This window comes from Hippocampus comes, unplaced genomic scaffold (genome assembly GCF_001891065.2).
Source record: "Hippocampus comes isolate QL1 unplaced genomic scaffold, H_comes_QL1_v1.1 scaffold186, whole genome shotgun sequence".
NCBI classification, from domain to species: Eukaryota; Metazoa; Chordata; class Actinopteri; order Syngnathiformes; family Syngnathidae; genus Hippocampus; species Hippocampus comes.
Genome location: NW_017806236.1, coordinates 1,261,884 through 1,287,578, shown reverse-complemented (window position 1 = coordinate 1,287,578; position 25,695 = coordinate 1,261,884). Strand labels below are relative to the sequence as shown.

Genomic DNA, 25,695 nt, shown 5'->3' with positions numbered 1-25,695 from the left:
TTGTTACAGTGTTTAAACTGTTTTCCCCCAAAATTGTATTTTCAAAAAAACTGAAATGTTTGCCTTTACGTACCATTTGTAGGCTCCAGCACTCCCCGCGCCCCATTGGATCAAGTGGATTGGAAAAAGGAATGAATGAATGAATGAATGAATAAATTTTGCTAAACGCAAACTAATAATACACCCTAAGCAGTAATATAAATCTGATAAACGTACATCCACTTCAAGAAATTGTATCTGAATGGACAAATGAGAGGATGCTTGTGGATAAAGTTCACTTGGGACAACACTTTCTTAGCCCGTACTGTCGGTTGCCATTGCTGTGTTGTGAGTACCGATACCTTGAAATAAGGCCCGATACCTGGTATTAGTACTCGCCCGTCCCCACTTGTAAATATTCCGCTTGTAGTTTCCGGTGCCAACTGTAAGTGAATTCTAGCCAAGGAATTCCTTGTCTTCATAGTCATGTTTGTTGTTTTGTTGATGCTCAAAACGACGTCCACATTTTGGTAGGTCGAGAGATATTGCGCAAGCCTTCTCGTTCAAGTGTTGTGTGTTTTTTTTTTTTAAGTCTCTCAGATCTCAAACAGCAACAATCAAGATCAAGTTACTGCAAAGTCACTCTCAAGAGATATCGAGCTTTTCATTCTCGCAGACCTTTGAACAACTTGGATGGTACTTCCGCAATCTCATAAACAATCAGACAATGCCTGGTGGGATACATTGCGGTTTTGTAGCCATCATGAATTGTTAATTTCATTTGTACTTGGATGGGACCTCATTCGATTGTCCAAGTGGGCATATTATTCTAGCAAGTGGTACGTACACTCGTGATGCGATATGGGGGAATATTTTAGAAATGAATGATTCTGTGTCCCCGTGCTGCTTTCGCGATACATCAGCATAACTGACCCCAATGTCTCCCCACTTCTCCGAGAGAGTATATTTCCTTTTCCAGCTTTGATTGCTTTTTTTTTTTCCCCTGATGTTATCACAGCTGTGTACTCTGCTGCCACAATCAGTTCGGTGAATCTGTTGTCTGCTAGCATTTGATATCCCTGCGCCGAGATATTCTCCTAAAACTGTGAAAATGAGTATGCACTGCCTGGTTCTCAGCTTCTAATCTGATAACAGGTGCGTGCAGCTGTAGAAACGCTTTTGCTGAATATTTAAAGCGGGATCAGGCGCTGATCTTTTTTTTTTTGTGCACAATGAGGCTGGAATAACAGCAGATAAGTTGACGATCATCGCTAGGTCATTATTTTCTTTTGGGAGACACTTGTGGCACCGTCGTTTGGAAACAGGGAAAAGTTGAAAGCATTTATGCTCATTAGGGACGCTCGGGTGAAGGCGTGGCGTACAGTGACGGTTCCAGTTGTGTGTGAAGAAAGTACTTGTGGTGAATAATGCACGAGCTCAGGCGCTCATCAAGGTCACGCCAGAAGCGACGTGTCCCGGCTCCTTTTAATAACTGTAATTATCCAAGTAAGAAGACCTTAAGGTGCGATCTGAAACTTCCACCTGCACACGTCTGGATAAGTGCACTTAAAAAGCATTTTCTCGCATGATGTCTAATTATAAATGAGCCAATTCGGCCGAAGGGGGTGAATTATTCTCCGAGAAAAAGCAGCATTTCAGTCGCACACGAGCTCTCTGCTGGGAGTGAGTTCCTTCATCTATTATAAATGCATTTTCTGTCATTTGAAGTGTCCTAGAATTTTAGACTGTTTTTTAAATTTTTTTCTCAAGCTCCCATTCTGGCTGTGTGTCCGATGAATGACACAGTCTACAAATGTGTCACTTTTCTTTCTTGTCTTTTTTTTGTTCATCTCGTTATCTTGCTGCTGACCTCTGCTTCTTTATCCATTGTGCGTCCAACAGTTCATGAAAAGGAGCGGCGCTGATCCCCAAAAGAAGGCCTCAACTTCACCTGAACAAAGACAAGGCACCAACTGACAGACATGGTACGGCGCTCTATATCTACCGAGTTTTTCTCGCATATCCCAGACCCCTTGCTTGAAACCGTTTATAACCAAGCAAAATATGACAAGTTCCATCCATCCATCCGTTTTCTGATCCGCTTTATCCTCACAAGGGTTACGGGGCGTGCTGGAGCCTATCCCAGCTGTCTTCGGGTAGTAGGCGGGGGACACCCTGAACCGGTCGGCAGCCAATCGCAGGGCACACAGAGACAAACAACCAACCGCGCGCACACTCACACCTAGGGACAATTTTTGAGCGTTTAATCAGCCTGCCATGCATGTGTTTGGAATGTGGGAGGAAACCGGAGTACCCGGAGAAAACCCACACAGACACGGGGAGAATATGCAAACTCCACACAGGAATGCCGGAGCTGGAATCGAACCCGGTAACTCTGCTCTGTGAGGTTTACGCACTTAGCACTCGCCCACCGGGGTTCCCAGTATGAGAAGTTGAAATCTAAAAATGTACCCATTGGCCGCAACATCCATTGTTGTCCGACTTCATCATCTCGGCATTTGGCTGGTTTTACGGCGAGAGCAAAACAATCATGTAAAAATGAACATTTTGCTGAGCCTAATTTCCTCGATAATGCCTTATTTATTTATTTATTTATTTATTTTTTGCTTGAGTGTACTATATCATTGTCTTCGTCTATTTCATGCACTTGTTTCTTTGACAGTGTTTATTATTGTGGCTGCTGTGCAAAATGCGATATATTATTGGATCATGTTGTGTCCATTTTGTATACAAGTTACATTGAGAGAAACAGCACAAAAACCACACTGGCTAGATTTTTTTTTTTCCCCCGGCCATCACAACCCCCCGCTGCTCTTTGCTAGTTTCTGATTTGCATTGACATTTGGAACATTAATATTCCAACCATGTTTGAGATGCAGACATGTATAGATCGAGAGGTGAAAGGGTAGTTCAGACCAAGATACATTGGCTGTAATCAATCAATCAGTTCTCGCATATAACCACCAGCACGAAGGGAAACCAAGCGGACCAAACGTTTGTTCGAGTTCCGAGATGATCAATCATTGTTTGTTTTTCCAAAGACTGACCGAAAGCTGTTCATCGTCATTTCCTCTTATTGTTCCTTCTGTTTATTCATGATAGCAAGACTGTCAACGGCTATCAGAGTAAGAAAAATTGGACAAACTATTTTAAGGGGCTAAAAAAGGCATCCATTACATCACAGGTGTCAAAGTCAAGGCCCGGGGGCCAGATCTGGCCCGCCACATCATTTCCTGTGGCCCGCGAAAGCAAATCAATCACGTCAAGTTCCATCATGCTTGCTAAAGTCTGAACCAAGAACCAAATTGTCATATGTAATCCACAATAAGAGTCATTATTCTTGAATTCTGATTGTAAAACTAGAAATTGATCAATTTGTTGTGCGCTGTGTATGCAATATCTGGATGGGATTAAACATTTATATGGTTCCCCAAAATTCATAACGGCCCTCCAAGGGAAACCGTAACTACAATGTGGCCCGCGACAAAAACGAGTTTCACACTCCTGCATTACATGCACCCACAAGATTTTCAGAAGATTTTACTCCCTGAGAAAATAATTTCCGATAGTGGAGCAGCATCCGATTATATGCCCCAAAGTGCCATTGTGTGTGAAATCAGTCAGCGGTCTTCATCAACTCCTTCATGTTCATGCTTCTTCTTTCGATGGAGCAAATCGGGAATACTCTTTTTCATCACGAAAACGTATTTGTTCTTTTCTTAGTTTGTTTCTTTGCAATGTATAATGATTTGCAGTGGGTCCCCTCTTACACCGTACGCAGCGTCATGGTACTTTTAAACTCTTTCATCGGAGGCACGGACAGATAGACATTTAAATCTTTCCTCCGTTTGTTCGGATCGTTGAAAACAAATCCCGCTCCATTTTCTTGCCGACGGCTTCAGCCGTATGGCTGAAGTTTCAGATGTTTTATGGGGTTTTTAAAAGTGCTTCTACTCCAGGGGAAGGTGACCAAATGGCCTTGGCCTTGCGGCTGCCCGAGCTGTCGGAACGTGCTTCGCTCGGCTCTCCTTTTGTTTTCCAACAGGAACTTGAGCTTAAGTAGAGATGCCAAACGCTGCGCTGCAGACAAAGGCCACTCTCACGCCAGATCCGGGTTGCCGTGGAGACCGGCCTCTTTAACGGAGAGCTGGATAGTTTCTCACATGTCCTAAAAATAGCCCCAGATGGAATTCACAAAATTGTATTAAGAGTCCAAGCCTGCGATCACATGGTGTTGTCTGCAGTTGGCCTCTGTTTGGCTTTCGTGGCGCTTGTGTGTAGTTTGCGCTCGGGAGCATGTTCAGGATCCAAATTTGTCATCTTTTTTTTCCTCCCCTGCCCACCATTCATCTTTATTGCACACCAAAGACAATAATAATAATAATAATAATAAAACAATAATGTTCCGTTTGCGCTATTGACGTAAAATTTTTAGCGCAAGTGATAACATTTGAAAAACATCACAATAATGTTGCACGCCTCTTGGAAGTTTGGCCCGTACGATCTTATTGGTGGATTAACTGCAACTTGTCAGCCAATAGGAGAAGGGATTCCTCGAGTAGCAGGCAAAATTAAAGGGTCGGGGAGAGGGAGATGTGTTTGGAAACAAGCAAGTTATGCTGTTTTTAGATTTCCTTCTTGCAATATTACACAAGAACGTTCCATAAAAAGCTTTATTTTCCCCCCAACACAAAAAACTTCATTTCCTGGAACCCATCATCCTTTTTTTTTGGGCTGCCTTGAAGTTGAAGCGGTCCGTCCAACCAGACTCAGCATTGACAGATTGTCATTTCCGGGAAATCTTTTCATGTTGCTAAATATAGGCGAATTGTAGGTCAGTGTTTCTAATCGTGTTTAAGGCCGTGGAGAAGGACGAGTTGAGCCTAACAGACCACCACTGGTCTCAGCACTTGTTGAGAATGGTCATTCATTCATTCAGGAAAAAATGAGGACACACTGACTTGTAGTTTCTACCGAAAACTGTTTTTTTTTTTTTTAAACTTTAAATGATACATCCTTGAAGGTGTTCCAGATTCCAGAAGCTCTGCTGTACTGTCAGAAGCCAAAGTGCAGACAAATATTCCCCTTATTGTCATGACACATCACATCATTCAGCGTTTATTTTCAATCGAGTTACAGCTAAATTACCGGGAAAGCCCCGAGAGCAGCGCGCCCTCGCAAGAGGCCGTGGGAAATGCTCGATTTGAGTAGAGCCAGGCCGCATGGCACAAGCGTTTATGTGTTCATTGTCCGCTTGTAGCACAACATGCCCTCACTCGGTGGACACGCAGCAGATTGAGAGCAGGAGCTCCAGGCGATCACTGTATCAGTGAGCATGTGACTTGCTGTTGACCCAAGTCCTCACGCGTGGTTTATTATCCGTCATCAAGCCAATCATGACGTTGACGCAATTGAGTGACCGTTTCTCCAAAATTACAAAATGTCATGATCTCACACACACACACACACACACACACACACACAGACAACACACTCACGCGCACACATTAGTGCGTTGATTTCCCCGACAGCGGACGAGTGTACCGAGAGATCATCCGGTGGGCTGCGATTAAAAAAGATCCAATTTCATTTCATTGGAGTGAAAAATGATTTCTTTGCAAGTCATTTACCTTTGTTCATCTGTTTGTGTCACCGATGTATCGTGACAGGCAGCGCGATGAAATGCTCTCCCGCTGGGTGGCGGAAGGTGCGATTAACCCATTGAGAATCATCGCTTTGTGTTCAACTAAATAGGCTCGGATTAGCGATTTGGTGAGCAGAGTGAGAGGAGATCGTGAGAGTATCCGCTTGATACTTTTTAATCAATGAATCAGTCAGTCACTTGAATCACCCAACAGTGGCTCTTTTATTATTTTTTGTTAGGTTTTGCGTGATGGAAGTTGGAAGACCCCCCCAAAAAAAGCAGGGAGGAGCAGGGTGGATTTAACAAGATGTATTGAACAAAAATACAAACTAAGGCAGACATAAACGATGAAAAACACAATGACCCGACACCAACTGGTCGGGCAGGGAGTCCTTTTAACTCATTCACTCCCAAAGACGTTTTTAAACGTCTTTTCAGACTTGGTCTAGAATTGGCTGGTACTGAATGAGGTTTGAACAGAAACATGAACTAATGACACAATGACCAACAGGTGTGCCACTGCAGGAAGAGCCTTACAGTGCCACCTGTTGGTCACAAACAGAACCACCCTAACAATTTTTTTACGCATTGAGTCATTACAAAACAAGACCAAGATTCAACATTCAACCCCCCCCCCCCCCACACACACACACACACACACACGATGATTTTTGTCTATAAACACAAACAAATATTATTCATCATATATAATAGTTTAGAACTTTATTGTGCCAAATATCGTAATCAACCTAAAATAAAATACATATCGGTACGGCCCATTTATTTTTGTTTTGATGACGCGTTGTGACATTTTTGGAATGTAAGTAATGTGCCTTGGCTCAATAAAATCTGGCAAATACTGCACTCGTATACAGCTGAATCGTACCACTGAAGCATCTATTCATCTTTATCACATGTCCTCTGCATTAGTTAGGCAGGATGCCATCAGAGACTCTCCCCCTCCCAAACGCTCCATATCAGGAGAGTCGGCATCGATTTCTGCGGAGGAGTACGAGCTACCGTTTATAATGAACTAGCAGCTCGACGTTTACCCACCAGGCATGTAGAGGATGTGGTCGACTCTGAAGTGCGGTGGATGACACAGAGCGAGTCTTTGAAATTGTCGATCCGTGAGTTCTATCATCTCTTGGAAGGATGTTAAAGTACACTGTCATCACTCCAGTCGAGGCTTACAGTACTTGTAAGAGTTTACAAATGATAACTAAAAGTGCACAATTTTAAATAAAGAAATAAATAAATGTTATAATATGCATTAGGGCCCGATGGATAAAGCGGCTAATATTAGTTCTTTTAACATCTCCAAAAATCTGTAGACTTTTTTCAATGTTTCTATTTTTTTCTTTCTTTTTATTTTATTTAATTTCTTTTCTTGACTAATCTTTTTTTTTAACGCATTACAACATGCAAGACAGATCATGGCAAACACTCCCCACCTCCAGAAAACAGTTTTTTCTCTCTGTTGTAAAGAGCACCAAGGTGCCATTTTGTGTAGAGATTGTAATGAAGCCCCTCCTCTTTCCTTATCCCCTGCTACAATGAACACAGTCACGCTTCGACAATGCACTGCAGGAAGGATAAAAGAAGCCCCCTTCATGACACCTTTTTTTTTTCCGTTAGTGTAATGTATGCAAAACTCAATTTAGCCCCCATGTGCCCTCATTACGCTTTTCAGCAGAGCTTAGTACAGAGAGGGATTAGTTAAAAACCCATCTCATGCAATGAGGCTGTTGGTTGCTCTCCGAGAAGCGCCCGGAAGGTGATCAATACCTGAGCATATCATTATGATTTCGAGGAGGTGTTAAGCTGCTGCTCTAAATCAATTTCCCAGTAAGCCTTCAAGCTGCTCGCAATCTTGTACATAGCACAGAGGCTCCCGTCACATCTGCAATATTGAGTGTGATGATTAGGAATAAAGACGATATAGCTCACTATTAAAAAAAAATATATATATATATTTTTTTTTTTTTTAAGCAGTAACTGATCACGTGACGGAGAAGTGCGCCTTCACCTGCGTCAAGAGTGACATACCGTAGACCGATGTAACAGAGAATCTGTTAATTTTTCAAAATAAAATATCTTTCAGATTCCGAAATGAATAAAACTGAAGTCATTTGAGTTATTTATTTTTTCTGTGTGGCCCGGTACCAAATGGTCCATGGCCTGGGGGTTTCGGACCACTGCCCTAACAAGAGAGAATAGTCATATCTTTGAAATGTTTCCTGATAGACAATCCTTTGGTTCCCTCTAAACCAAGAGTCACCATTTCTTCTGCAAAAGGCTGCACTGAGGAGCAATCGGGCCTTTGAGTAAAATGTGTGATTTGTGAATTGTCCCGTTCGCCAAGGTAAGCAACTTCGTATTTGGCGTGTGTAGTCCAAACGTGTTCTTCACTTGACTGAAACCAAATGAACTGGAAGGTGTGTGTTTATTTTGATAGAATCGGATTTTCTTGGCCGTCATGTTTCAGTGCCTACTTGGAGTGCTCAAGACAACGCGGAATACTGTGCCGGGGAGATTTTGGCTGTGCCGTATTGCTGAAGTGGCGTGTTTGTTTGTTTGTACAGGGACATGGAGAGGCTTCAGCGCGAGGGACAACAGTCATGACGGGGGACTGTCTAACATGCGTCAAGTACCTCATGTTGATCTTCAACACCTTCCTTGTTGTAAGTATTTCTCATCTCGCTTCATGTGGCCTTCAGTGAAACTGGTGTCAGGCTGGTGAATTAAGACCATGGCGACCGAATGACTGATTGTAGCCACATTTGCATTTTATTACACTGGAACAATCTGGATTTTATTAAACACCACTTTGATTAGATTCGCGTTGATTAGATTCGCGTGCGGACACACATCCGACTCGCATTGTGCCATGAGGAGTTTGTGGCAGGCACCTGAGTTTATCAGTCTCGATCAAACAATCAAGGGTAATCCTGTTAAGTGTGAGTCCGGGGGCTGAGTAAGGACGTTATCGCCTTCCCTGATTTATTAGGCACAACCAAAGCTCTTAATGACTCCACTCAAGATGCGCTTGTTTAAGGGAATGCACAACCAGCAAGAGCAAATAGTCGAGTGAACATCTCTCCGTAACGGCGACTGCTATCTCTTTGTGTTTTCTCGACGGACCTTTCACACTCGGTGGCCATAAGAGCTTTCGGGGGTTTTCAAGGTCTCTGCGACAGAGTGGTACAATTGAACCCTGAGCGGGAGTGTGGAGGCCGACGAGCGATCTCATCACAGCATCGCACGAGAGCTAATCACATTGGATCTGATTAGTAATTTCTCTGGTACAGATGAATGACTGTGCCAAAATGAAAGACCAGATGCTAATATATATCCTCCATTGTTGTTCTCTTCTGCACTCCCCACATCAAATTGCTCTCGTCTGCATTTTATCCAGTGTTTCCATGAATTTATAATGTACCATTTTTCTGGCTCCTTCAATTGCCCCCACCCTTATGTCCCTTTGTCAGATGGCAGGGTGTTTCCTCCTCGGTGTGGGATTGTTGGTGTTGTTTGGCACAGCAGTGTTGAGTGAAATGTTGATGCAACACCCCGTTCTCTCAAAAACCGTCTTCGCCGTGCTGGGTATTGGATCCTTGCTCTTCCTTCTGGGCTTCGTGGGCTGCTGCGGAGCCCTCCGTGAAAATAGGTGTCTGCTATTCTTTGTAAGTAAATGATATTGACACCTGCTGCGATTTCAGATCAGAGGTTTTGCGTGAGGCCACGGATCGTGAATATTGAGTGAAGGCGATTTGGTCAGAATAGGATTTCAATCCAAAATTTTCCTCCACTGATTTGAGTCGCCGCTGGGTTCTCTCATCTTGTTGCAGTTCTTCATGCTCATCTTCATCGTCTTCATAGCAGAGCTGGCCGCTGGAGTTTGGGCCTACACACAGCGTCAAAAGGTAACATACAGTGTCTCTTTCACCCTATGGTTTCACATTTGTTTTTCTTCATAACATGATGATACTTTATTCTTTGGTCAATCTCGTACTTGTTCTCTGCCTGCTTTAGTTCTTTGTTGAAGATTTACAAAAAGAGATGCGCGAAAAGTACCAGGGCTACGCCCCCGACGATAAGTACACGACAATATGGAATAAATGGATGGTTCAAGTAAGTACAGACCGCATGTGTATCGTATGCAACATCCTAGCACACTGTACCCAGCAACCAGTCACTACGATTCATAGTTCATAAATTACACCCCGGCCCAACACAGTAATAAATGCTTTTATTGTACTTTTGTTGTCTCGTTTCAGCATGAGTGCTGTGGCATAAATGGTTTAGAAGATTTTGAGGGCAGTCTGTTTCGTAGAAAATACAATCACACAGTCCCACCCGCCTGCTGCCTGCAGCGGAGCCCGACTGGGAATTTGGAGCATGCTGATCGGGATAAATGCCTGAATGGCTCGCAAGATCATATCAACGTACAGGTACTTTCTGATGACTCTCCTTGGTCGAATCAGTTCTTCCCCGGGCTTTTGTTCTTTGAATCATTACAATTATATCACTGTGAATGATGTCACACCGGGTTTGTGATTGAATCCTTTCGTGCACCCTGAAACCTGATAACATGGGTAGCTATCCACTGTCGTAACCACTGTCCCTGAAAGTGGTAAAGTGAGCCATATGGAAAAAGTTTCATATATTGCAAAGAAAAATCCATTTTTTCCAGCTGTATTATGCAAAATCCACAATTGACAACCTGAAGCAGCCTCAGAAGTTTACATGAATATCAATCTAGTAGCACTTCATATTAATCAGTACCCAAGTCGCTGGGTTTGAAAAAATGTTGGTCAGCACTACACCGCACCATCCCATGTGATATTGTTTCATTTTTGTTTAGTCGGTTTTGTTCATTCATCAAACGATCCCAAATAAAAAACAGTCAGTGGGAAAAATATTTTGCAATTAACTTGAATGAAAAAATACATTTTTATCCAATGATACAATTAATTGATTGACTAGTCAATAATAGGTTGACACAATGAAAGCTACTCAAGCAAAAGCTGACAAACAATGTGAAAAATCATCAACGCGTTTCGAAAAATCATCTGAACCTGCCACGCCTTTGTCCAGACATTTTCCATTCGTTTGAGATAACAATTTGTCGTTGTCAAGTGCAATTCTGTCAGTTTATAACTTATTGATCCTTTGTTGTGTGTGCGTCCACAGGGTTGTTATAAAGCAGGCTTCAAAACCTATGAAGTTTACCTCTATTTAGCGGGAGCGTTGTTCATTCTGGTGCTGACCTTTGAGGTATGGAAATATCTTCGTTTGTCTTTTAGACAAAGTAAAATATATTTATATTTTTAAATACTTTTCGTATTTTTCTTTAGTACTTTTTTTTGCCATATGCTGATGATTTTTTGAGAAAACTTATAATAATGGCAAACTGTTTACATCATCCAAGTCTTTACTGTGGAAAGCTCGCCACCTCTTGGTGGTTGTGGTGCACAAACACAAATGTTTAATTTGAGTTTCTGTTTAATTCGATTTTGTTAGACTGCATGTTTGTGCATGAAATGATCCATTTGTCCATGGTAAAGGACTTCTGTTCTTTTCTTCAGCTTCTTGCCATGTCCGTGGCTATGTGCCTCTTCAGGGGACTCCAATCTCTGTAGTCTGTTTGGACTTTTTGTTTTCCAAGGAAAAATAGGGAATATGTGAAGAAAGAAGAAAACCAATACAGTACTTTGAAATTGTTAATTGAAATTGTTTGGTTGAGGTTAAAAAAAATTCCATTCCTTCAATTGTTGTACTTCTCAGCTGGACTTTGGAGGTACTGGGTAACACAGTAATAGACGTACTGCCACTTAACAGAGAATAGTGGGATATCGGAGACAAAGATGATGTAAAAAGATTTTGTGTGGTCAGTGAAAAGTGTCTGTTGTGGACTAGGTCTTGCACAGACTGGGTGCAAAGTAGACCGGATGTGAGAATCAGATGAACCCAAAGCAGAAGGCACTGCACTGACTTTTGGATAAAGAATATTTATATGAAGTAAATTTGGCTTAGTTGTTAGATGTTTTGTTTTGTTTTGATTTTTTTATGTACACTTTGGCTGTTACTCTTTCCCTTTATTACTGTACATAGTAACACAATCCTTCCACATGCCCTTTTCACAGCCATATTTCTATCATGCTGTATGTATTATACTGGATAAGCTCTCTCTGTGTGTGCGTGTGCGTGTGTGTGTGCGTGTGCGTGTGTGTGTGTGTGTGCGTGTGTGTGTGTGTGTGTGTGTGTGTGTGTGTGTGTGTGTGTGTGCGCGAGTAAACTGGATGCATTTTTCAAACGTGTATGAACAATTTTGTGAGCATGTGATGTTAAAATTAAAGACCCTTCCGGACTTGAACGTCAACGTGATTTAAATTTCTGTTTATATGGCTACTCTTTTATTGTTATGTGATTTAAGTGTTGAAATGTTTGTGTATGCATTTGATCTTTAATAAATGGCATTCGAAATAACCTGTTGTGTCTCTTTGTTATCTTGTTCTGATGATTTTAATGTGAATAAATTCATTCTTGCCTTGCGTTTGGCTGATGTGCAGTCGGTGTAGATTCTGTAATCCAAAATCTGATGGATTAGATTCCAGTCACACGTGAACCTAATAAACATGTGATCCTCATGCACTTAGAGTGAACTGTCAATGGTTTTTATGAAAAAAAATGCTGCGTGTGTGTTTTTTTGGTTTGAGATTGCCCATGAGAGCAACCTTGGCAGATGCAATATAGTTCTCGCCAGAGATGCACGGTGAGTTTCGGACGTGCGTCTTCGGTGGCCCCTGAAGTGATCTACTCCAGTGGTCCCCAACCTTTTTTTGTGTCACGGACCAGTTGAGACAAGTACATGCTGTTCACGGGCCGGCAACCATTTTTTTCTATTGCTTTTAAATTGCCAGTTTTAAAGCACTGGGACTGAAAACAAAGATAATGACAGACTCATTCTCTCGTTATTAGAGTTTCAGTAAGCCGCACGGTATGCCTTCGGGGAGCCTTTCTTACCCAGATGATGAGTCCATCTTCATTCCAGGTTTTGGGGTGTTTACTTGCTGTGTCTAAATGACAAAAATCGGCTTTTAATTGAACTGAAGGATAACGTGGCACGCGTCGGCTTCCTTGGACATTGTTTGCCCACCCTGGAGCGGTGAGAGTGACAAACACTGCAATGTTAAATCACATTTGATTTGTCCCATGGGTCAAATTGAAAGAGATGACTTTTAAGTGTTTTTCCTTGTACAATCTCAGCATGGTCTCAGCACTGATGATTAATTGTTATTCAGCATCATGCTCAAGATGAAGCTGATTGGTTGTTGCTGCTATAAGGGGTGACACAGTGCCCTGATTCTTTTCATCCATTTGTCCGTGTGGTGGAGATTGGAGCAAGCGAGTACGGACTAACTTCATTAATCATGCTGAGTGTCATCCTCAAAGGAGAACCAGCTCGGGCTGTGCAATTTTCAGCATACTCGTTCTTCCTTATCTTACAATTTCAGCCAGTTGAAGCCGCCGTCATGGCCGGTCGAGTGCCGTAGATGCCAGATCTGGTTTTCATTGTTGAGCATGGGGATGCCTTAGCAACAATGCCAAATGCTTTTCCTCATCCGGGGAGGAATGTAGGTTTGCCCTCATTATTGAGCTCTGGCTTCTGGTGGTAATGTGAAGCTGGTTTGTGATCATTTGTTATTACATCCCACCGGTACTATGAATCATGATACAAGCATGGTAAATTGAGTGTTGAAAATGTGAATGCATGTGGGCTATTTGAATGGATTTCTCTTTTGATTCCACGTGTGTGTTTCAGTCAAGATATCCATCCTTCCGTTTTCCAGAGTAAGCGTCTTCATTTGGGTGGCAGGTGAACAGGAGCCGAGGCCAGCTGACTTTGGGCAAGAGGCGGACACTGGGTTAGTCACCAGTCAATTGAAGGGCGCAGAAAGACAACAATCACTTACGCCTTGGCGCGGGCGCGGCGCAGCTCATCCATCAAGACATGCAATCCATACCACTTATCCACACTTGCGACGTGTTTCTCACTGGTCAGCACCCAATCGTAGAGCACATTTCGACATTCACATTTATGCGCAGTTTAGAGCAGCGATTCTCTTACTGGGGATTTGTGAGCTGTTGTTTTAGAGTACATTAAAAAATAGGAAAAAAATTATATCATATTTAAAAAAAACTGTTCATATGGTGACAGGAGTGTCAATAAAACAAACATTGTAAAGTAATTACTTCTCCCTAGATTAACTTTGGCCGATTTAAAAGGTATGTTATGATTGTGATGTCACAAAAATTTGACATCCCTATACATATGTTCTTGTGGCAATATGTGTTTTTCCGTCCATCCATCTGTTTTCTGAACCACTTAATCCTCACGGGGGTCAATTTGCTCATAATCTGAATGTGGTTAAGTAAGGCACTTAGTTGTACAGGTACTCAGCAGTCATTTTTAATTGGTGTTACGATTGAGAGGGATGCAGCGTTTAATTTAAAAAAGGCTTACACTGTACCCAAAAATCAGTGACTACATATAATTAATATTCTTTAGTTATAATTAGCTAAACAGGCATTTGGGGGGGGGGGGGTGTGGGAGACAGGATTTGTATGTTGAGAACATGCAAACTACCCAAAGGGAGGGTCAATCTCGACGTGCTGATCTTCAGTTGGGTATACAGTAGTCCTCCTAAATGCATCATGCAGGATTTCTTCTTAGAAAGGCTTATTAACTCCTCAGTTGTTGAGCCCATCAGGGGTCGAATATCAAAATAATAATTTACTTTTACTTAACAAATACTGTGCGCACTGAAAATGCACCATCTGGCCCAAAAGACACGGCCTTAGTGTGGAACGTTCCACGTCACATTCATGTGTTCCGGTCCAAAAAAAAAAAAAAAAACTAAACTAAACTAAATACAAACCAAGATGCAAACAAACGGGCGTTCTGGTGACGCAATCGACACGTTTGCGCCCCCGCCCCAAAAACGCGCAAGCGTGCTGCCTGTGTTTTCCTCGATTATTCAAACCAGCAAAGCCCACGCGGGCTGTGAACGTCAAACGGATGAATGGACGATGTTGTCACGCACGTTGAACGTTTTTTTCAGTGCCCTCAAGCCGACAAAGGTGAGCACAGAAGCTGACGTTTTAGCACACGTTGTTGCGTCCCCTGGCCTTTACTACTGGTAGCCAGTACTTATGGAGTTGACATCACCTGTTGCTGCTGCTCTGAGATAACTTTGCGTAAAACGTCTTGTGTAGGGTTGAAAGTTTTTGTAAGCTGTCACTACATTGTGTTTCGCAGAAAACACGTTTGGAGACGGAGGTTGGATAACTTCGTAAGTATCACAAACAGCATTTTTACGAAATAACGTGTCAATAGTGCAATAGTTGCGTGCAGTTGGTTCAACACATAGCTTGACGGGAACTTTGGCAACGTGCAAAAAAAAAAAAAAAGTGCAGATTAATGATTCCAATTTTGATCGAAATAATTGTGATGATTGTTTTGGCCACAATCATGCAGCCTTAATATGAAAAAAAAATCTGATGAGATTTATATGTCTAAGTCAAGGGGTGTCAAACATACGACCCGTGGGCCGGAAACGCCCCCCAAAGAGGTTCGATCCGGCCGGCGGGATCATTTAAAATTGGGAAAATAATGCATTAAAGACACAGAATGAATATTTTAAATAAAATGCAATTCATGGATTATCCGCTAGGGGGGCACACTGTTTTGATCAGGGAAGAAAACAGCAGTCTCAGTCTCTTGCCGAGATAGACCCAACGCAGCAAATGATATGAAAGCGCCAATCAATGTTTCTTGAGACCAAAACAAAGGAAAGAGATGATATTTTGGTGATTCATAGCACAGTATAGTATAAGGTTAATGGTTCGGCCCACTTGACATCTACCGAGTCCGTATGTGGCCCACAATGTGAAATGAGTTTGACACCCCTGGTCTAAGTCATGGTGCACCTCTGAGCCTTAGGAAACAAAACTATTTTGCAGTTCACAACAAAAATGAGTAAACAGTGGAGTTTAGGCATTTCTTCCCATCTGAAAGGCTGTAAACAGGCTCTGCGATTATTGTATTTCTCAATGTAAAGGCTCCCACTGACATTGTGAGATGTAAGGCAGCATTATTTGCTAAGAAAGTCTCTCGCTGTGTCGTAATTCACAGGCTGCGTCCACACAAGCCGCATTTTTTCGACTACGTGACGTCACTTTCAGCGGAACACGACCCCACGTGCTTTACACATTCGAGAGAAATACTATAATTCAAAGGCTGAGTCCTTCAACGCCTTCAAAGTCTCCTCCTCATGCAACCTCCGTGGATTAACCTGGCGAATTTGGACAGGTTTAATGTGAATTTGGACACCACGTGTAGTGGAGTCGCACTGGAAGTGGCGTCTTGCCGTTGAAAATGCGGCCTTCGAGGACCCAGCCTGTATTTGGACACAGCCGCTGTGGAGCAGGCTTGTTCCTATTTATGCTGCATGTTAATGTTTTTGATGACAGGCTGCGTTTCCATGTACAATGAAATCCCCACAACGGTTTCTGGTGTGTCAAGGGTGTTCTAATAGCATCGTGAAATGTAAATCATTGCCATTCATTGGCGGAATTTGCATTGAAGTGAGAGATTTTCAATGTAAATGAGGTATGACGTCCTTGTTGTTCGAAGAGTCTCCATTCCTGGGCAGCTGCTAAAGTTAGCTCGTTTATATTAAACTGGGAATGGCAGGGCTGCGTATGCACTGCAGTGACAAAGTCATACTCAATTTATATCGTGTTTGCACAACTGCTGTACGCACAGTAAAATAATAATACAATTTTGAAGAACCAAAAAGAAAATAACCATTGCTCCTTTCACATTAGGAAAAGCAGAGTGCACTGAGCTTGCTGAGGAAGAAGCTCTTTCCATTCAACAACGGAAGATGCGCACTCGCGTAGAGCCTGCTTCTTATGGAAGCCGGCCAGAGTCACTCCGCACAGAACAGTTTCCACCCTCGCGGCACTACCATCATGTAAGTAAAACACATCCAAGTACTGTCACAATGGGGGGAAAAAAAAGCACATCTAAAAATTCGACATAATTGTTAATGCTGTCAAGCGATTAAAAAAATTATGAGATTAATTAATTATGATCTGTAATTCATCTAATTAATCTATATTTTAATCTCACCTAAAAATTGCTGAGAAAAGCCCTATTTTCATCTTAAAATCATTACATTATTGAGGCAGATCAAAATTGCATTATAATGTATTTTATTGTTTTTCAACAGACTTGGACAGATGCAATCCTAGCCATTTACTTTCAGCTGTATTTGAAACTTGTCCCAAGTCCGACCTGCAACCTTTAGTTTCGACCACGAGGGGGAATATCAATGTTTTGTTTGTTTTTGTAAATCTCCAAAGAATTACAAAGTAAAAATATAATAGAACATCAGGTCCTTAAAAAGTGCTTAGGTTAACATATCAAAAACAGAACACTTTTCTGAGCAATACAAGTACTCAATACTGAACTTGCTTCAGATAATAAAAAATAAATAAAACAGACCTTTAAATCAGTGCTGCAAGTTCGCACTTCAGAAATAACACAAAGCAAAGTGCTGAGATCAACGTAAATCACTTCTAGCAGGCTACAGAGGACACAGCAGCGATGCTGACTTCATGCCTCATACGCGGGTGTTCTCGAGTTTAGTTTGCTCCGACTCGCTACATTGCTAATGCTTTCGGTGCTAACGTTAGCTGTTGCTGCACTCGCGACTGGGTGCTTTGCATTGATGTGGTAGGCTAAACTTGAGCTGCTTCAGTGGTAAGCAAACTCCTTCTTACAAATTAGGCACAACACACTAACTTCATCAATAGTGCAGTCAGGGCGTTTTTCGAATGTAAATGTTCCATTCCTTGGGCCTCCTCACTGCTGCTTAGCTGGCCCTCCCAACTCCAATGGGAGCCTATCAGCTTCTACTAAACACGCCCAAACATAATGACAGCCGATCAATGTCCGCTTCAGACTGTGACTGACCATTGTTTCCCCACACTCAACAACTCGAACACAGGAAGACAACACACAAAAAGCGATATTATAAAAAGGCAACCCAGATACAGAAATAATAAAGTTGGCGATTAAAATTTTGATTAACGCGACTATAATAGGACTATAATTATTCGCAATTAACGCGATAATTTGACACCTCTAATAACTATCATAACTATGTAAAACATGTTGCAATGCATTTTTGGTGGGGGGCATGAAACCTCAGCATTCCTCAAAAAATGGGACAAACCAAAAGGGCGTCTTGCACTGTTCAAGCTAGGACCGCCACTGCCAAAAAAAACCCCATCCGTCTGTATGTGCACTGAAAGTATGGCAAAGTATCACATCTGAGGAAAATGTTTTGTTCATTTGCTAGTAATTTTTGCTGCACAGTTAATTGTAAAACTGTTTTTGTTGTATTTTTTCAAATATTTACTTGGCATCCGTCTCATTTTAGCGGCCGTAACTTGGAGCGCACAAACAACACAATTCACTGCACCTGGGAGGTTTTTGCTTGTTTCATTAAGTGGCGTTTTTGTTTTGACAGGCGATTGTCGTGCAGCCGTCACGACATAAAACAGTCATGACGGGTGACTGTCTGAAAAGCGTCAAGTATCTCATGTTAATCCTCAATACCTTCTTTTTTGTAAGTATTCCGAATCTCTCTTCCTGTGGCCTTGAGTAAGGTTGTGTCAATCAAGTAAATTAAGACCCTGTGACTGACCCGACAGTCGCCACTTTTGCATTTTGTGAAATGGGGCCAATATTTATTTTATTAAAGTCTATCTTTCATTAGATTCCAGTGTGGTGAAATATCCAAGGCACTTTGTGCCGTATGGAGTCTATGACTGGTACCTTGAGTTTAACAAACTTGATCAAACAATCAACGGCGACTAACTGTGAGTTTGGAGGGGGGGGGGGGCACAGCAAGCAGGTTTTCTGCTTTTATGATTGATTTATTTGGCACAACCAAAGCTCTTTGTGACTTGCTTGCTGAAGGCAACATGCAACCAGCAGAGCAAAGCGTCAAGCTAGCTAACATCCCGAAAGTAGCGATGATGACCCTCCCTTTGTGTTTTCTCTGTGGCTCTTTCACACTCAGTGACCATATGAGGTCTGTGAACTTTCAAAAATGTCTTCCTCTTCTCTGCAACTGAGCGGCACATTTAAAGCCTAATCGGCCTTGCGTTTCTACCAGTGGCGGATGCTGGTCCGTCAGGGAGGGGAAGCGCAATTTCGGCCTTCATCATAAAATGTGTCCGTTTATTAATACGTGAATTCTACTCTCCGTTCCTTTTCAAAAAAATGAAAAGGATGCCTTCACCATAGGATCGGGGATTGGCTCATTTTGCTGTCAATCAAAAAGAGATTCAGCCTCAGACAGATCATCCAATCATCATGCAGAAAAGCTGAGCGTCCGGGTCAGCCCATACGCTGAGCGTCCGATGGGCGGGACAAAACCAGCATTTATTCAATGACTCGTCTCGTTTCAATGCATTGGAACAACCTACACTGAACTCTCTAGTCGCCCAGCGTCCGCGCGGTCGACACTCAGCGTCCACGCAGTTTAAAGCACAGTGAAGCTACGGGAATGAATGAGAAGAGAGTCGCGTCGTAACCAGTAATAAGAAGCTGATTCAGAACAAAACTTGAGCACGTGTAGCGCATATTTAGTCAATGACATGTACACACAATTGTATGCACACACATATATTTGATCACTTATTTTTTTGACATTTTAGGGGAAGCTGAGCTTCTCTTGCAGTCTTAGAGCCTCTGCCTGAAACTATGCACTGCAGTCTTATTCATCATTTTTCTGGTACATAAAGAATGACTGCCAAGATGATAAGACAACCCCCATTGTTGTTTTGCACTGAGATGTTCGAGTGTGCCTTTAATCCGATGGTTCCTTACGTTTCGAATGCAATCATTTTGTGGCCTCACCCCACATCCCTTTGTCAGGTGGCAGGGGTTTTACTCTTGGGTGTAGGATTGCTGGTGGTGTTGGGCACGAGAATTGTAGGTGACCTGATCGAGACACACCCCTTGCTCTCAAAAGTCCTCCACTTTGTGATGGCCGTCGGATCCTTGCTCTTCCTTCTGGGCTTCCTGGGCTGGTGCGGAGCCCTCCGTGAAAATAGATGTGTGCTCCTTCTCGTAAGTACATGACATTGATATTACACTGTGCTAGGCCTCATTGATTTTGAAAAGCAAATGAATTGTGTTTATTTTGTTTTATTTTTTTAGTTATCGGATTCCGTATGGATTTTTTTTTTTTTTTTTTTTTAAATATGTCCTTTTTGGTTGCTAGGTAATGTAGAATGTACAATCTGTTTCCCTTTTATGCTGAAAGATTTGAACAATTTTTCTGTGCAAGAGTAGGGTTTTATATACTGCCACTGTGGCAATTATTTTTCAAGGTCCCTTTGTGTATTTCAAATGATAAATAAATTGATTATTTTGGGAGAAGTAAGTAGTTTTCATAACAGAACTTTATCCATGAATATTATTTTATTTTGCTGTCCTCTATTCTTTGCTCCTGAGATTTTCATGATAATGTTTGTTTACCCGGTTCCTTCAATTACTGTATTTTGAAAATTTTTTTTTTTTATCACATTTTTTTTTTCATAGTTTGTATGGTCCTCCAATTTATACTCAGGCACGAGTTGTATTTATTAAAATTAGAGCTTTGACTCGCACCAAAAATTCTTGTCCACTAGGGTGTGTTCTGAAATTCATTCCGGTGCCCTAAAGCCACTCCCGAGAGTGGCTGCCTTCCTGAAATAGTCTCTGAGCGCACACTCTGACTGATTGAAGGGCATCGTTCAAATGTGCCGTTCGATATTCAGTGTCTATCTTTTTTTGAATGGCATTTTTGGGATGGTTGTAAAAGCACTTTTATTTGATTTTTAAGCAAACACTGTCTTGACTCCCTTCTGTGTCCTTCGGTCTCGTTGCAGTATTTCGCGTTCATCACCTCTATCTTCTTAGCACAGCTAGGTTTTGGGATTTTTGCCTTCACACAGTGGGGAACGGTAAGCTCCAATTCTGGTAATTGTGACTCGTTTTGTAAAACGGTGATACTTTTCCTTCTACTGTACTGTGAATATTCTCTGTCTCTTTCAGTTATCTCAAGAATCGTTAAGTGCGACGTTAGTCTCTAAATATCAGCACGAAAACTTGCAAGACCATTACACAGCGGTGTGGAGGAAAATTATGCATGATGTACGTCTCAAGCACATGTCAACATGTGCACCCCATACACAAAAACCAGTCACGGGGACTCATATTTCATCGATTCTTGGCCAGCACAGTAATAAATGCTTCTGTTGTACACTTCTTGTCTCATTTCAGTTCAGCTGTTGTGGCATAAGAGGCGCCTCAGATTTTCCAAGCAAAGTTCCCCTCGCCTGCTGCAGGAGACGCGCCACCACGTGCGACAAGACCACCGCATATGAATCGGTACTTGTTAAATAAACACACTGCAGGTCAATTCCAATTTTTGTTTGTCCATATGCAACATATATCTGATTGTTTTTCTTGCAAAGTGAATGGAATAAATCAGGGTGCCCCCCCCCCCCCAATCCGACCCTTCCTGGCCTCTTTCCGATCCCCTTGAAAGGTATTGAAACTGCAAGGTCAATTGCTTTGTTTTTGTTGTATAATGAAGATGTTCGGGTTTCAGATCAAAAGATGAGTGTGAGACAAAAGTTCAGAATTTCAGCTTTTATTTCATGTTATTTACATCTCAATGTTTTCTACAACTCGGGACCATCCACTTTTCCAGTGAGCAAAAGTACTGAAACAGACAAGATGAAATTCACTGAGTGAATAACATTTAATATTTGGTGGCATAACCCTTACTTGCCATAACTGCTTCAAATGCTGCAACTCATTGACTTCATCAGACTCTAGCAGCCCAAAGTTTGGAGAAAGAAAGGATCCACTTGTGATCCAAAACACGCAAGCTCATTTGTAAAGGATGGTGGGGGTAATGTCATGGCTTGGGCTTGCATGACTGCTCCTCTCTTTATTGTTTATGTAATTCATCATAATGGAATCCGGGCTCCTGTGTGGAGTTTGCATGTTCTACCCGTGCCTGCTTGGGTTTTCGCCGGGTACTCTGTTTTTTCCCCACATTCCATAGGTATGCACGGTAAGTTGACGGAACACTCTAAATCGTCTTTAGGTGTGATGGATGGGATGTTTCTTTGTGTGCCCTGTGATTGGCTGGCAACCAGTTCAGGGTGTACCCCGCCTACTACCTAAAGACAGCTGGGATAGGCTCCAGCACGCCTACGACCCTTGTGACGATATAGAGGTTCGGATGATGGATTGATGGATGGATAGATGATGGTAGAAACAGAATTCTGGAGTCTACAAAACCATTTTGTCGAGATGTTTCATCCTGCAACAAGACAATGCCAACTGCCAGCATAACAAAGGATTTTATATGGGAAAAAAAGTGGAAGGTCTTAGACCGGCCAAGTCTGGGCCTTGGGCCTTAAACCAAAAGAGTATGCAATTTACCTCATGAAGGGAGAAAGCCCCTAAAACAAGAACTGAAAGAGGCTGCCGTCAAGGCCTGGAAGAGCATTTCAAATGAAGAATGCAACGGTCTGATGAAGTCAACGGGTCCGAGGCCTGTTGCAGTCATTGCAAGTAAGGGTCATGCCACAAATATTAATGTTATTCACCTAAGTTAATTTCAAAAAAATATGTCTGTTCCAATACTTTGCTTACTTAAAGTAGGTGGCTTCAAACAATAAGTGCTGTACTGTATCCCGAGTTAACACATTAAATAAAAATATTGTACCATGAAATGAAAGCTTGAATTCAGAACTTTTGTCTCTTTCATCTTCTGATTTAACATTTTCTGATTTAAAACTCTAATGTATGCAACAAGTAGGGTATGCAACAAAGACAAGAATTGACCGTGCTTTTCGAATACTTCTGGGGGTGGGTGGGTGGTGGTGAGGGGGACTGTCAATGGGATTTCAATCCAATGCATCTGAACTGTGAATGCTCAATTCGCACTCATCTATACACATCTGAACAGTATGTTATCAATAGCCCAAATATGATCTCTGCTTGGGCAGGGGAGTAGTATCGTCCGTGCATCTGCAAAATAGTTTAGAGTAACAAAATAGATTTCCTTGATATTTCACTTTAATTTGATCCCCTTTGAAACAAACATTAAATGGGCATTTATAGTGATGGTACATTGGTGGGTACAAAGAGGTCTCCCTTTCAGTGTACCCGCCAATGTCATGCACACACTTCGAACAGCTCTGATTCTATTTTTCTGCAATATCAAGCATGGTGTACTTGGGCATATTATACACCGACCGCCCTGATTTTTATGCAAATGAGGGATGGGGCTATAATTGGCTGGGAAAAGGCTACTTCAGTCACACAACAGTCCAAACGCACCATTACGCCCAAATATTTCCTGTGCAAAGTCGAGCAAAATACCAAAAGAAAACTACACCGAGGTGCACAATTAGACTCCACTTTGCGCTCGACTTGGGACGAAAATGTGGCACTGAAGGTGAGCAAGACAGTTGTTTAAAAAAAAAAGACTTAAGCATGAATGAGAGAATATCTTTAAACGCCCTTTGTCTTAACATCCAATGTGTAATTTTCAAGGGCAAATTCATGTCATGCCAATGTTTTTTTTTTACTTATTATTGTTCATGATCTTCATTTATTTCAAGTTACGTTATTATGTTCATGTTGTCTTACAATATTTTGGAAACAAATACGCAACATGCTCACACATTTGATAAAACTGATTGTTCATATTTACGGTGTCCCATCACTGTTGTGGTATTTTTAGAACAGGCTACTCTTGTGGTACATGGATGTGCTACCTGGTGCCCACAGTCACCACATTGGTGACCCCTGGTCTAGACAGTTCCGCAAGTTTACAGCTTATTTATCCTTGACTGCACTGTCGTTCTTTGTTTCTCCACAGGGTTGTTTCGAAGCACTCTACAATTCCTACACCATTTACATGTATACCGCGGGAGCATTGGTCATTATAGTGATGATCTTTGAGGTACGGAGATATTTTAGTTTGTATTTCAGCCTTGTCTTTTGCTATGTACTGACCAGAAAAGTCCCAAATCGGCGGCCAAAATACAAATCCTCAAGACTCAAACGGCAGGTAAACGAGCTCTTAAATGAAAGCACTAGTGTATAAAGACAATCTGTGGCAGGTTTGACTTTCTGGACCTCAATTTGACACTTCTGTCAAATAGGAGTTTGCATTTTGGCCGTGGAAATGGGGAAAATAGCAACGTCATCGGTCTTTTATGTCCGAAGCGCACCATCTAGTGGTGGTCGTTGTATAACACAAACACGACACACATCTCACAACTTGTCTCACTTGTTAAAGTCCGGCTGCCATGTCATTTATTTTGGGATGGGGTTGTGTCTGAAATGACCCACATGTTAAAATCCATCTGTTCTGTTCTTTCAGCTCATATCCTTGTCCATTTCGATGTGCCTCTTCAGGGGACTCCGGCCTAATTAGTCTCTTTTGGACTCCCCCTCCCCCAGAAAAATAATGAATATGTGACGAATGACGAAAATCAAGACCTGTAAATACGTTGAAGTCATTTCAATTGTTTGGTTGGATGTAGAAAAAAAAAAACCCCAAAAAACAATCAATTGTTAAAATGGCTGTACTTCACAGCTGGACTTTTGAGGTGCTGAGTTATGAGGTAATACACACACTGGCCCACAACAGAAAAAGTGGGATATTGGAGACAAAGCTGATTTCAAAAGGTTTGGTGTGTTTATTGGAAAGTGTCATTTGTGGAGCAGGTCTTGCATAGACTGTAAAGCGGACTAGACATGGAGCATCAGATGAACCCAAAGCAGAAGTGCGGTGCTGACTTTTGAATTGAAGAACATTTATATTGTAAGTAAATTTAGCATCACTGTTGTTGGTGTTGGTTAATTTATTCCATCGACTTCAATCAGGGAAAAAAGGCAGTATAGTATTTTTTACCAGGTAAACAAGCCGATCCAAAAGGCACAGGGTGAAGAAGCTACAACTTAATCAAGCTTCCGCTCTTTTTTTTTTTTTTTAACATCGTAAAACATTTTAGCAAATAAGCTTAATGACCACAACACAACCAATACACAAGATTCATCATCTGACACTAGAATCAAGTCATTTTAAACAGTTTCACAAACTGTCCATTTTCATACACTTTAACATTTGGTTCATGTACTTAGTCCGTACTCAGTTTAAAAATTATTATGAAAGAAATAATTCAACCACACATTTTTGATTCATTTTCATCATTTTTCCACAAATTTACACCTTTGACAGATACATGTCTTTGCTTTATGTTTGTTATTGTTTTGTGTTTTTGAGGCCACCAGTTCCCTGCAAATAAGTGTCTGTCTTTTCCAAAAGCTACTGGAAACTGCGACACAGTCAATCATGTACATTATTTGGGCAAGAGAAGAATTTGACAAAAGTCACAAAATTTCAAAGTATTTAAATGAATACATCACGGAATTGTTGGCTCTATATTCAGCTCTATGAATGCTTCTTATTACTTGTTACTGTATCTTAAAAACAATATGTATTGCCCCAAAACTCAATTCCATATGTCATATGTGGAAGTAATCGTGAGCTATAAATTCTATCCAATGGTCTTTTGTTCTGGACGTGCTTAGTTTCACAAAGAATAGCTGGAACTTCTGACATTTATGTTTTAATGTCATCAAAACAGTATGTGGCTTCCAACAAAGCTTGGCATCAAATACCAAGAAATTTGTTATAATATACGATTGTAATTGAATGTAGTGTTTTTTTTGGGGGGGGGGGGGGGTTCAGTATTTTCGCTTCACCTACAGCAGTTTTCGTAAACTGCTCATGGTTTTTGCCAGCACAGTAAAGTAGTATCAGCCACAAATAAAACAGTTGAGTATTCTAGAAATGTCTCATATATAAATATATATCATATGA

At 41.6% G+C, this 25,695-nt stretch overlaps 2 protein-coding genes and 1 long non-coding RNA gene across 4 annotated transcripts in view; 2 read left to right on the top strand and 1 right to left on the bottom strand.

Annotated features, from left to right (window-relative positions):
- Positions 1-11,340, top strand: part of LOC109507638 (tetraspanin-18-like) — a 31,932-nt gene extending 20,592 nt beyond the window's left edge. The window contains exons 2-9 of the mRNA XM_019857239.1: positions 1,882-1,964; positions 8,230-8,328; positions 9,136-9,330; positions 9,496-9,570; positions 9,680-9,778; positions 9,925-10,098; positions 10,841-10,924; positions 11,236-11,340. Of these exons, the coding sequence (XP_019712798.1) occupies positions 1,962-1,964; positions 8,230-8,328; positions 9,136-9,330; positions 9,496-9,570; positions 9,680-9,778; positions 9,925-10,098; positions 10,841-10,924; positions 11,236-11,289 (783 nt within the window). The 5' untranslated portion in view covers positions 1,882-1,961 and the 3' untranslated portion in view covers positions 11,290-11,340. The remainder of the gene's footprint in view (positions 1-1,881; positions 1,965-8,229; positions 8,329-9,135; positions 9,331-9,495; positions 9,571-9,679; positions 9,779-9,924; positions 10,099-10,840; positions 10,925-11,235) is intronic.
- Positions 7,898-19,023, bottom strand: LOC109507639 (uncharacterized). Its single transcript, XR_002166503.1, has 3 exons — positions 18,901-19,023; positions 8,924-8,930; positions 7,898-7,907 (listed from the first exon to the last, which is right to left on the bottom strand). It is a non-coding gene; the product is annotated as an uncharacterized LOC109507639 (long non-coding RNA).
- On the top strand, positions 14,639-24,374 carry LOC109507636 (tetraspanin-18-like). Of its 2 annotated transcripts, XM_019857238.1 has the most exons (10): positions 14,694-14,791; positions 14,970-15,003; positions 16,541-16,689; positions 18,253-18,351; positions 19,668-19,862; positions 20,666-20,740; positions 20,832-20,930; positions 21,060-21,167; positions 23,683-23,766; positions 24,190-24,374. In XM_019857238.1, exons 3-10 carry the CDS (start codon positions 16,600-16,602, stop codon positions 24,241-24,243), a joined length of 804 nt encoding a protein of 267 aa, XP_019712797.1. In that variant the 5' UTR covers positions 14,694-14,791; positions 14,970-15,003; positions 16,541-16,599; the 3' UTR covers positions 24,244-24,374. The 2 variants fall into 2 exon arrangements, with proteins under 2 accessions (XP_019712796.1, XP_019712797.1); XM_019857237.1 differs by lacking the exon at positions 14,970-15,003 and having other exon boundaries at positions 14,639-14,791.
- Positions 24,375-25,695: the final 1,321 nt, after the last annotated feature.